Source organism: Notamacropus eugenii, chromosome 3 (genome assembly GCF_028372415.1).
Source record: "Notamacropus eugenii isolate mMacEug1 chromosome 3, mMacEug1.pri_v2, whole genome shotgun sequence".
Taxonomy (NCBI): Eukaryota; Metazoa; Chordata; class Mammalia; order Diprotodontia; family Macropodidae; genus Notamacropus; species Notamacropus eugenii.
Genome location: NC_092874.1, coordinates 301,633,171 through 301,645,928, shown reverse-complemented (window position 1 = coordinate 301,645,928; position 12,758 = coordinate 301,633,171). Strand labels below are relative to the sequence as shown.

Genomic DNA, 12,758 nt, shown 5'->3' with positions numbered 1-12,758 from the left:
CCTGCCTTGTTCTGAGACACCCTTCACTCACAGCCGCCCCCACAATCCCTCCCCATCTAAGGGAAATGACTTTTCCATGTAGATCCTCTGGCTAGTCTCCAGGTGACAGGAAACATCTTTGGTGGCCTCCCTCTGTTATGTTCCACTCCACAGTGAAAGTCACGTGGTCATCAGAAGTCTGTTGTTGTGCCTGTCCAGGACTACTGGATTTGCCTGACACATACTGGACACCCAGGTCCCATTTCACTCCACTGAATAATTTTGATTTGAATCGTCAAATTAATGAGTTTTTGAGCCAATATCCAGTAAGCCCGGGCCTTTCAGTCTGTCAGGTGATAGAAGCTGACTAAAGGTGGCATCGTCCAGAGTGTGTCCTGTGCCCAGTCTGGCCGTGTCCCGTCTCCTTTCCTTCATCATGCCTCACTGTAGAAGAGTAAGCATCAGACCTTACACTTGGCATGAGGAGGCTTGCCTGGGCACTCAGCTGTCTGAGCGCTGATGTGAGTCAGCAGTGTGGGAGGTTAGAGCCAAGGGAGACCAACCTTCCTAGGACCGGGGAGGGACGATCCCTCTGCATTCACCTGTAGAATTGGGTCTGGTTCTGGGTACAAAGCATCCCAAGTGGTGAAAGGGCTCAGGGAGGATCAGTTAAAGAGAAGGAGAAAAGCCAGGGAGCTCTGGGTGGTTGAGGCCATGATAACTGTCTGTAGCTATTTGAGTAAGTGTCATGTGAACACCACTGAGACAGAACAGGACTGGGAGCCTTGGGTCCAGGGGGCAAAGTGGCAAGTTTAGACTTGATGTGAGAAAACCCTTTTTTAAAGCAGTTAAATCTCCTACCATGAAGTGAAGTGAACTTCCTCGGGAGGCAGCAGCACGCTTCCCCTCATTGGAGGGCGTCAGGAAGGAACTGGACCACCCCCACTGGGGTTTGCTAAAGAGGGACAAGTCCAGATGCTCATCGAGGTCTGTTTGTGCTCTCAATCTGCGATTCAGGCTAGAAAGAGGCAGTCGATAGGAGAAAGTAGGGGAAGCGTATGGTCAGGTAGTTGATGGTTCTCAGTTGTAATGTGAACATTGTACACAAGATTTGGCACAGTCTTTTTCACGTATGCTGAAAACTAACCCACAGTAGTCTGAAATGTCCATCTTCCCCAGCACCGACTTGGCTAGTCCCACTCTTCTTGCCACATTCTCCTTCCTTTCATGCCATTTCTACTTCCTCCTTCAGTATGGCCTAGGAGGTGAGAGCCCAGCTTGACTCTAGCGACTTCCCCTATACAGCTCTCCAAGTGAATTGAGAGTCTTCAGCAGGGTTGCCCTTGGCTGCCATCTTTCTCCTTGTCAGGGTGCCATAGGATCAAAGGTGGAAGAATCAAAGGGATGTGGAGGTGATCTGGTCTAACCCTCTTAGAAAACAGGCCTGGTGAGGTGGTGGCCAAAGTCACCCAGGGTGTGAGGGGCAGAGCCAGGCTTCAAACCATGGCTGCCTGACACCCAAACCCACTGTGTGGGATTCTCCACTGCACAGCTTTCCCCCAGTTCGCTCCTGAGACAGCTTTAAGCCTATGCTGGTAACATTTGGGTAGGACATGGGGGTTGCCCACAGCAGCATTTTTACCCATCATTCATTGTTTAGCGTCAGCAGATTTGGTTCAGACAGATCAGGTTAGGGCTATTTTCATTTCAGATGACATCTGTAGTAGATAGTGCTGGCCCTGGGGTCAAGGAGGCAACTCAAACCATTACTGTTTGTGTGACCCTGGGCAAGTCATGTAGCCTCTCCCTGCCTCAGTTCCCTCATCTGTAAAATGTGGATAACAACAGTGCCCCCTCCTCCCAGAGTTATTGTCAGGGTCAGATGGAGAATATTTGTAAAGTGCTAGCGTTGTCCATGACTTTTATCAGTAGCCTGACTCAGCCCAGGCAGCCGACCCTGAAATTATGCCCATATGAGAAACCCAGTCTTCATTGCTCTCCATGCCCTACCAGTGCTACCCCGTGCTCTTCTTGGGAAAAAAAAGTCTGCCCATGGCAGTGAGGCTGCCGGCTAATGAAGAAGCCAGTGGCCTCCTTCAGTTCTTGATCCTCAGCTAAGTCTTTGAGAAGTGTGCTGAAACTGTCAGGGATCTCTGACTTATCAGGGAGAGACAGAGAAAGGCCACGTCCCTGGAGAAGGGCAGGGTTTGTGCTGAGATTCTGGAAACAGAAGAGTCTGCAAACTCAAGCTCACCTGGCCTGACTGTGCTTCCATGTTGTATCATTAAAGTTGTTTCATGAGCCCCCAGAAAAGGAAGTTGTGCTCCTAGACAGCTACATTCATCAGGAGCAGGTCGGAGCAAGAGAAGCTCATGTCCTTTTTGAACTAGAAGATGCTGAAGAGGACAGTTCACTTGTCTCAGGCCCATCTTAGCTGAGTGACTCTGGGCATGGCATTTAATCTCTCTGCCTTAGTTTCCTTACCTGTCAAATGAAGATCTTAACAGCCCCTCCCTCCCGGGTTGGTGTGTGGATCAACGAGATGGGAAATGGGAGACACTTTACAAACCCTCCTTATCCCGTGAATGGAACCCCAGAAGCTCTGTAAATGCTGGCTGCTATTATTGCTGCTTCTGACCAGTCTTTGTTCTTGTGAGAAAGTCCAAGAACGGTGGGCCAGACTGAGGTTGGCAAACTATAGCCCCACCTACCGGGCTAAGACTGGTTTTACTTTTGAATGAAGTTGGGGACCATGCAGAAACTGTCAGGGGGCCATTGGCTGCATGCACGTAGGTGGGCTTGGGCCAAGGGGGATGATTGAATTCCATGAACTCATCCAGAGATCTCCAGTGGAGCCCCAAGGAGAGCACAGGGGAGTCACATTGGCCTCTGCCATCTGTCTGAGCCCTGGATGAAAAGTATTAAAACCTTCAGTGGTATGTGTGGAGGAAAAGGAGCCATCCCAAGATAGTGTAGGAAGAGATCTAGCATCTCTAAGAATGGGGAGAGGGAACGCTTGGGAAGAAACCTAGCAAGGCTGCCTGCTGGCAGTTTAGTGTAGAAATGAGGCTAGTTGAGACAGAGAGGCAGCACGCTGATAACAAGGTCAGGCTCCTTGGCAGGCTGCAGCAGTGGGCAGAATGTGAAGAAGGCTCAGTGTAAAACCGTCTTTTTGTTCAGGCTTTCTTTGGGAGATGAGCAGCTCCCTCAGCCACCTCAGAGGAAGCTGAGCTGGACTGGCTGCACCTCCGGTCAGGCCTCTGTCAGCTGAGGCTGCATTTCACTCCACACACCCCTTGTTGTGGCTTTTAAGAATGCATGCTACTCCAAGGAAACATGAAAAACTGGTAGCTCTTTGAGACCACATTTCAGCGACTGTTAGAAATACTGCTGTATGTGGCTGTTAATGTGGGAAAGTCAAATGTCTCAGCAACAGTAATGATAAAGTTTAACTTTTACATACCAGTCCCTGTGCTGAGTGCTTTACAGTTATCATCCATATGACCCTCACTACAATCCCATGAGGTGTAGACACTGTTATTATTCCCTTTTTATAGATGAGAAAACTGAGGCAAACGGAGTGACGTGACTTGCTCAGGGTCATACAGCTAGGAAGTGTTTAAGGTTGGATTTGGATTCAAATCTTCCTGACTGCAGGCTTGGTACTTTGGTGACACTCTATACCTGTCTACCAACGATCAGTCCTATCCATAAGGACACAGCCTCAGTCACACTAAAGAGAGAGAACTAACAAACTATTGCTGTGAACCAGCCCAGTTAATCACTAGAAAGGGCTCACGAGGGCACTGAGAGCAGCAGGGGTCAGCATTGCCTCCTTGCCAGTGGGCTCAGGCTGCCGAAGATTGGACACGCTGCAAGAAAACAAAGGCTTCCTGGGCTATGAAGGAAAAACCTTCTGGGGGAAGGTGGGACCAAGCCTGGGGCACCTACCAAAGGTCAGCAAAGGTCGTTGTTACTCCTGAGACTTGGTTTGATTCCAAGTGAGACCGGGAAGGTCCTTGGCAGAGTTGCAGTTATCAAAGTGCGGTGGCAGGACAAAAGGTGCCACTTTTTGGTCAGTCCAGAACAACTGACGATGACCCAGCATGCACTGGGTGACCTTGACGTCTTTGATGTCTGACCAAGCTCAGGCTCTGAGTTCTCCCACAGCCTTACACAAAAATAACCTAGGAGCTAAGGGAAAAGAGGCTGTGACAGAGGCAGCATAGCTGGTAGGTAGCTATGAATGGGCAACTCTTCCCTAATTCCTGGGCTGGATTTAAGTCGGAGACTCAGGGTGTTGGGTCATTATATAAATTTCATGAGCTTCAGATTGAAAATGTGGTCTTCAGCAGTGTGCTGATTCTGGGGTTGGATAGAGACTAATGTTTCAGTTTCCAAAAACTGGAAGAGAATGGAGTTAGCAGATTATAGGCCACTGAGGTCACTGTCAGTTTTGGCAAAATTCTGGACCACTTAGTTAAAGAACTGGCTAGTGAAGACCTAGAAAAGGAAGTTGGGATCTCAGAGAATCGGTGTGACCTCATCAGAACAGGACAGGGCGCACCAACTGATGAGATTATGTTGTAAAGTGCTCCGCACAATCCATGGCGCATAGCTAGTAGGCACTTAATTACTGCTCATCCCTTTTCCTTCCCCCTTTCTATTTCTGACCAGGTAACTAGATCAACAGGTCTATGAGATGCTAAACATTCATTCATATATGTGTGTGTGTGTATGTATGTATGTACGCACACACATACACACTTGTATTTGTTACCTAGATTTTAGAAACAAGGAGGGAAGAGTCCTGCTTTGCTCTGATTGGAGGCACCACAGGGTTTTCAGGACAGAATCCTCGTCATCTGAGCCTGTAGCACTCAGGGCATCCGCGTATGGAGAGGGCTTCACAGTTCTAAAGGCATGATAGTGCCTACTCTCACTTAGCATAGAAATACTTTGAGGTTTGTGGAAGGCTTTCTTCCCAGTCACTTGGTAAGGTGGGTGGGGTAGTCTCTCAGAGCCTTAGTTTCTGTGTCTGTCAGCAGGGAGTGGGCACAGGTGACTTGCCCAGGTCTCGCGAGCAGTCGGTGGCAGAGCCAGAGTTCCTGGGTTTTGTTGAGCCTGGACTCTGTGCAGGGCCCCATGCTTAGCCCCCAGGCATTTGGAGATGAAGCCAGATGTTGTGTGCCATAGAGTCTCCAAATCTGAGGGAGGAGGAAGGTCAGAGGCTCTGAGTGCGGTTTTCAGAGGATCCACAGAGATGTGCCAGGTTGCTCCAAATCTGTAATAAGAGAAGTGCAGCTGTTGAGGTTTCGTTTCCCATTCAGCAAATCAGCAAAGATGTCAAGAGACAGAGACAGTCAGTGCTTGAAGGGTTCCAGGGAAGCTGGGAGAACTGTGATTGCTTCTGGGGTTCTGCAAGAAGTCACCCAACTCTGCTTTTGAGCCGTGCATCCCAGGCTGGGGCCTGTGCCACAGAGAAGGGGAAGGTCTCACACAGACCAGAATATTCCTTCACAGCAGCCGCTTCTCTGGTAACCCAAAGAAAGTCCTGGACAGAACTTTAAAAATGTAAAAATCACTTGGGGTGAGACTTGGTTTATTTATATCCAAATAAGGGTATGAGAGAAGACTGTGGCCAGGACAGCAGAGATAGCTGGGCCAAGCTCTCTGAGGAACTCCTGGGAGCTGGGAGATGAGGGAGGGCCCTGGGAGGAGGTGGTGGCTTCCATCATTCTGTCTTGGTCCTTACCCATAGCTGTTGGCTAAGACATGAGGAGGATGGCTCTCTGGGAGAGGGCAGAAGAGATATTGTCTGAAAAACCTAGATGATGCAGAAACCAAAGACGTGAACAAAAGTTTGTTTTTTAAGGAAGGAAAGATTGACGGAATCGCGTGTAGAAGAGGTGGGACTCCCAAGGTCAGATGCTAGGAAGGAGTGTTAGAGACTGTAACCCAGGTCTTAGGATACACTCTAGAAGTGAGGATAGAAGATAGGAAGCGTATCTAATGCTGACCCTTCCCAGCTTCTTGTGCTGGGGGCGAAAAGATGAAAAGACACCACGTCCCTGCTCTCATCATGATCAGAGCAGGAGAGATATGATGTGGCAGAAAGAAACCACTTCTGACTTTGGGGAGATTTGGGGGAGGTAGTTGAACTTGAGCTGGTCCTGGAAGGATGAATTTGAAACAGCAAAGATGGTGGCAGGTGTAGGGAATGTGGTGGCAAGCGTTCCACTGGGTGGGACGTGGTCTGCCCTAGATCACGGGACAGGGCTGCAGAGGGCCTGTCAGGGCATTGGTTGTCCCCTGGGCTGTTTCCTCTGTGTCTCTGCACCTCCAAACCCTTGAAACCATCCCTCATTTGCTTCTCCTTCCTCCTCACCAAGGCCAATGCTGTCTGCATGGGCCATCCTGTCTTCTGGCAGACAACCCCGCCCCATCTCTCCTTCCGTGCCTAGATCTCCTCTGTCCTGAAGAGCCCCTGCTAGACCTTTCCCTCTGACAGCCAAGCTCCAAAGGGAAAACCTCTGTCATCATCATTGCAATGCATCAGTGCCCCCCAGAGTGGGTGGTGGTTTCGGAATGGCTTTTATCTGAAGCTTTTTCTCATTTCTCCCTGCTCTGTCCCCTGCAATGTCTGCTACTATTAAGCATCCATTTTTCCTGGCTGCCCCCACCTCTGTCTGTACTCCTGGGGCTGTGCCCTCTTGGTTCTCCTTAGGCCTGTCTAAAAACCCCTTCTCAACCTGCATTGCTGGGTCATTCTCCATGTCACCTCTGAGGGTTCCTGAGCTGCTGGCTTGAGCCCCTAATTTCGACTCGGTGACCTTACCAACTCCCATGGGTTTAATCACATTTGACTGCTAGAGCCACAGATTCCATCTGCCTCCTGCAGCATGGCTCAGATCTGGCCTGTCTACACTAAGCACATCCCCTTATGTCCCCAAGTCCCTTCCTCTCTTAGATCCCTGTGTTGGGGAGTTAAGGAGCCTTAGCATCTTTCATGATTCCCTCCTTCTCTGCCCTTACACAGCCATCATGCTGACAGATCTTACATTTCCAGGTTCATATGGTGCCTTCCGTGCACTGTCCCACATGCCCTGCCTCTGACCCCCACTATGTCTCTTGCCAGGACCATCCTCTAAGCCTCTGCTCTCCCCTCTCTGTAGAATCTGGGGCTCCCTATCGCCTCCAGAATCCAGCATGAACTCCTCTGGTTGGCCTTTCCAGCCCTTCACTGCCAGCTTCCTTTCCAAACCTGGGATCCACTCGTCCCCTCCCGTGTTCTCCATTCGAGTCAGACCAATGCCCTGGCTCTTCACTCCACAAATGCCATCTCTCCTCTCTGGGTCTTTGGCCAGACCACTCTCCACCGTCTCTCCTTTTCTTGCCTGTCAGTAGGCCTCGTGGCCTTCACAGCTGCTCAAGCATCAGCTTCTTCTTGAAGCCTTCTCTGACTCCCCCTGTATAGGAGCACCCTACCCCCGTACCCTACCCATGAAGAAGTCCAGCAGACTACATTGTGGTTATTTTGTGCATGCACACGCACACACACAGACACACGCGCACACACACATGCACACGATTTCCCTACTTCCTCTTGCCTGGCACAGTACCTCGCATGTACCAGGTGCTTAATCACTGCTTATTTGTTCATAGCCAAACCATGATAGCCTAGTGAAATGGGAGAGGACGAGCAGCCTCGGGCTCACCCCCCTTCTCCGCCCCACACTCTGCTTTCTCTCTTACAGCAAGATGATGTTTGTAAAGCATTTTGCTTCCAGGGCCCCATAGACGCTGGCAGTGGAGGGGGAGGGATCTGTGGGTGTTCCTTATGTGCGAATCTGAGTCTTCTTGGGCAGGTGGCATGTAGGGCCACACATGGGGGGGGGGGGCACAGCCATTAGGCTGCGGGCATGGTGAGTACCAACCACCTCACAATGTGACCAGGGTGGGTGGGTCTTTTCTAGACCAAGGAGAAGTATGAGAAATCTCTGAAGGATCTGGACCAAGGGACCCCCCAGTACATGGAGAATATGGAGCAGGTGTTTGAACAGTGTCAGCAATTTGAGGAAAAACGTCTGCGTTTCTTCCGAGAGGTGTTGCTAGAGCTTCAGAAGCATCTGGACCTGTCTAACATTCCCAGGTAAAAGGGGAGGCCCCCTTCACTAGCCAGGGATTCTAACGTGAGATTTACCCTTCAAAAACAAACCATCTCATATCTCCTGGTGAGGCTTCATATGAAATAATCAACATGTACAGTCAGCAAACACTATTGAGTACCTACTGTGTGCCGGGCTTTGTGCCAAGCTTCAGAAATAGAAAGGCAAAAACCCTGGTCCCTGCCCTCAGAGAGCTCCCTGTCTAAGGGGGAAGACAAGTGGCTCATCGAGTGACTTGGGCAGTGCCCCCTCTCCCATGCAACCATGATGGCACACTTGCAGTGGAGAAACACCACATCTCATGTGAGTCTCAGGAAATCAAGCCTGCTCTTCAGCTAGCAGAGGCTATAGAGGCAGCAAGCTCTGAAGGAAATGGCACGTTTAGGGTTGTGGGAACGTTGGTCATAGCCTTGGGCTTACAAGGGTGCAGTCCTCTGCCTTAGAAGGGAGACTTCACAGTGGGACACATAGGGGGCCCCCAGGGCAGGGAGGTGCTGTCAAAGCAGCTGATAACGGGACCCTGGAGGGGAAGTGCCCTTGTTTTCTTGGGCTCCAGGTAAGGGCTCCAGGGAGATGTATGTCACCTCATAATGAGCACTGTCTGAAAACTGGCTGAACCATCCCAGAGAGGAGAAATGTCCTCAGATGTCGTGCATGACCCCTTGTCTAGGATCGTAAGTTCCTGGCCAGCAGAATCTGTGTGTTGTCCGGCCACGCACAGTCCCACAGGTAGCAAGTGCCTAACAGGTTTGGCGTTCTGTTGCATTGATGTGGATGAGAACCACGTGTAGGCTCAGTGGTGCCTGGGGTGCCAGTCTACCACGACACCCTCTGACGCTGCCATCTTGTGATCCCTGATTTGATCCCTGATTTCCCCAAAGCCAACCGTTGTCCACCTAGGGCAGCTTGTCGTCCTGGTCTGATTCAGCTGAAGTCTGACCTTTGGGCTGCCATGCCACTTAGGGATGAGTATTACCAAAGTGCTGGGTTTGAATCCTGCTTCTGCCTCGCTGGGCCTTGGCAAGTGACCCAGACTCATCTTTAAAATGAGGGTTGCCCTGCGATGCTCTGGGGCCTGTCCCAGCTCTGACAATGATAGGGGTCCTGCCCAGCCCAACATTCTGTGAGTCTGGACCTATCCTCCTCTGCCTCCTCCAGGCCTTTCTCATTCGCTTTGGCTTCTTCCATCCAGAAAAGGGAGCTTCCATCAGACACCCTCATCTGACACAGCAGATGCACTCTGGGGACTTGGTCCCCACTTTCTCCTCCAGGTATCTCTTCCTTCCCTGTCTGTGGGTGGGTTAGTGGCGTGATAGAGTCCTGCTAATTCATAGAAAACCCAGGCAGGGGAGCCATGTGACTCGGGTCACAGAGGATGTCAGGAATTAAATGCAGAGATGTAGGCTCCCACATCAGCTGCCTGCAAGGGCTACCCCAGGCTCACCCACCTCCTTCCAGAAGTCTTTCTGGTCTGCCTGAATTCTGTACCTTCCTCTCCAGCTCATCCTGCATAGAACCCATATGGGCCTGGAGGCTGACACGTTGTCTGGGCCATTAGAGGATAAACTCTCTGAGGACCAGGACTGTCTCTTACCTCTTTTTATATCCTTGGGGCTTTGAACAGTGCCTGGCACACAGTAACTCTTAAATGCTTGTTGAGTAGAGTAGTGATGAAAACATGAGAGCAGCAGCTCCCAGGCATCAAAGTTGAGGTGAGGGCTTCCCCTGGACCCAGCCCTATTCCAGTCCTGACTCATTACCCCGCCTCCCCGGGAGGCAGGTTAGGGAACGATGCCACCCAGCAGCATGGGCCCCTGCCAGAGAGGGAGTGACGTGAGATGCCTCCTTCTCAAGAGTCTGAATAAGATTCTCTGGTTTAGCAATCCCAAGGACTGACTTTCTTTAGGCACTGACTAGAGCAGAGTTGACAGAACACTTTGCATCCTCTGAAACATGAGAAAGGCTTTTTCAGGAATCATGTTGGGTCCTCTCTAAGGCTGCTCTGACCCCTTCCTGTCACCCTTGGAAGGGAGGTTTGGGTCCTCAGCCTGTCATTTCCTGGCTCTGTGACTCTTGGCAGGCAACATCTCTCCTCTGGGCCTGTTTCTTCACCTGTGAAATGGGTCCTTGTAAGGTCTCTGAAAGAAGCTCTCAGTACACCTTCTGTTCTCTCCTCATTGCTATGAGATTGTGCTGCTGATTTAGCCCTCAGCTAGATGGACCAGATGCACCTTGAGGGCTGGGACCTGGCACAGCAGAGATGTTTGTATCTGCCCATGCCTAGCCTGGGCCTGCAGACTTGTTGCCTGACCCACCCAAGGTAGCCGTCTGCCTTGTAGGTAAATGGAAAGGGGCTGTGGCAATGTCCACAGGCTCAGAGGAGGGGGCTTTTTCTTGTGGTGACAGTTGCCTGTTCTCTCCTGGCCTAGCTACAAGAACATCTACAGAGAGCTGGAACAGAGCATCCAAGCAGCAGACGCTGTGGAGGACCTGCGGTGGTTCCGAGCCAACCACGGCCCAGGGATGTCCATGAACTGGCCTCAGTTTGAGGTAGGCAGCAAGCCCTCCCAGGGCCTTTTCTTTCATCCTTGTTCTGGGAAGGAATGGGTGGCCAGCATGGAACTGATGCCCCATATTTTAAAGATGGCTTTTTACCCAGAGCTGCCTGGAGCAGTGATGTCAATGAGGACTGATGGGGAGGGGGCCATGAATCAGCCCTGGAATCACATGGCCCCTTTCAGAGCCATATGTTGAGCTGAGACAGTGGGTTCAGGGCCAGGCAAGAGGGGCCTGGGGCTCCACAGCGTGCACAGCTGAAGAAACTGTGAACATTTATCCTGGAGGAGAGGAGCCCCTGGGGACCTGGCGGGTTGGATGGATGAATGGTCTTGTGAAACAGGCCTCAGCCATCAGAGCTAGAGCACGTGAGTCAGAGGGGCCAGGCCTGGGCTCTGCCACCCACTGGAGCTGTCCAGCACCGCAGCGGGACCCCATGGGGAGCTAAGGAGAGGACCAGGCTGGGCCTTGGTGAAGGACTCTTCCTGCTCTGGGATTATTTCGTGATGAACATCAAGGAAAATGTTCCTGACTGTGCCAGGACAGATTGTTTAGATCAGGCAGGATGTGGTAGCAAAGGTGAGTTGGTGCTCTGCAGTCCTGGGGGCTGTGCTCTAGCTGCAGTCACAGGCCCTGGGTTCCAAGGCCTCTTCTGATACTGCCCATGTGATTCAGTCTCCCCAAACCTCAGTCTTCCTCCTCTGGGATCCTAAGTAGTGAAAAGTGCTGAGGGCCTAACCCCAGATTCCATGGTCCTATCTAAGCAACGATCCAGGTTTACCAGCACTGTGCTTGGAAGGGGGAGGAGACTTTGAGCTTAAGTCATTCCTCTCCCCTTTTACAATTCCTTCAAATGTCTTGGGGGTCTTCTTGTTGAATAGCCATGGTGGCTAATCAGCTTTGTTTGCAATCAGCCTGGCTCTTGTTGCTTTCCTTTCATTGTCAAAATTTGGCAGAGATCTTAGCAAATAGAATTCTTATTTTTCTGAAATGGATATGAGGTTCTCTGCAGAGGAGGTGGAGGCCTCCCACAGCCTCTGTGGTCCCACATGGTCCCACCCAGAACTCCCAGCCAGCACCCCTCTCCCCAAGGGGGAGCTTGATCATTACTGCCTGCCCCAGCTTGAACCAACCTATGCTTACTGGGTGACCTTGAATCTCAAGCCTGAGGTCACTCCTTTGTAGAGTGAAGGGGTTGGGTCAGGTGACCCCAAACAGTCCCTTCCATCTATGCCTTTGAATCTCAGTATGGAGCCTGGGAAGTTTATCTTTAGCAGTTTTGGGGGTTGGTTGTTTTTTTTGTTTTTACCAGCAAAGACTGCAGTTTCTCAGGAATAACCCCACTTTGGGGAGATGCTCTGTGACCTTGGCACACTCTGTACTTTGGAGCCCCATGACCTGGCTTGGCTGAATTCAGCTATGCTGTATATAACCATAGCTGCCTGTCTCCTGACTGGGTGCCCAGGGAACAGGAAGATCATCCATAAATTCACCTGGCCCTCCCAGCTGTATCCCCCATAGGGATTCTTCCTCCTATTCACCTGCTGCATTTTAATGACACTCCAGAGAAATGGGTTCGAGAAACCATTTCTGCTGCCATGAGCCCTGCTGGGAAGGCTGCTGAGTTAAGATCCACTTAGGGGTGACCTTCCTTGGGATGGGGTCAGTGTATGCCTGCCCATACCTGCCACAAGCACTTGGTGCTCCCAGAAGAAACTTCCTGGGCAGCCAGGCCCTACCCACTCTCTGGGTGTTTAGCCGCTTCTTCTATCCATTAACTATGGACAAGGAGCCAGGGCTATGGCACAACATGGGTGAGGCTGCCACCACAGGGCATGCAGGGCAACCCTTGGGACTCCTGAAGCCATGGGGCGTTAGCTAATGTCCACCAAGACCATGGGTTCTGGGGAGGCCACCTGCTGTGCCTGCTGAGCTGGGCTCTCCAAGCCAGGGCCATTCAGGTTTCAGTCTTTCTAATGAAACAATCTTGTTTTTTATGCTTTCCATGCCCTAAGGATGAAGTAAGTTCTACTTTGTTCCTTTTCATGCCTTTGT

General features: G+C 51.1%; 1 protein-coding gene across 3 annotated transcripts in view; it reads left to right on the top strand.

The window, feature by feature from the left end:
- Nucleotides 1-12,758, top strand: part of PACSIN2 (protein kinase C and casein kinase substrate in neurons 2) — a 152,430-nt gene that overhangs the window by 132,150 nt on the left and 7,522 nt on the right. For all 3 annotated transcript variants that reach the window (XM_072596338.1, XM_072596340.1, XM_072596339.1), the window contains 2 exons: nucleotides 7,956-8,131; nucleotides 10,577-10,697. In XM_072596338.1, coding sequence (XP_072452439.1) covers nucleotides 7,956-8,131; nucleotides 10,577-10,697 — 297 coding nt within the window. The remainder of the gene's footprint in view (nucleotides 1-7,955; nucleotides 8,132-10,576; nucleotides 10,698-12,758) is intronic.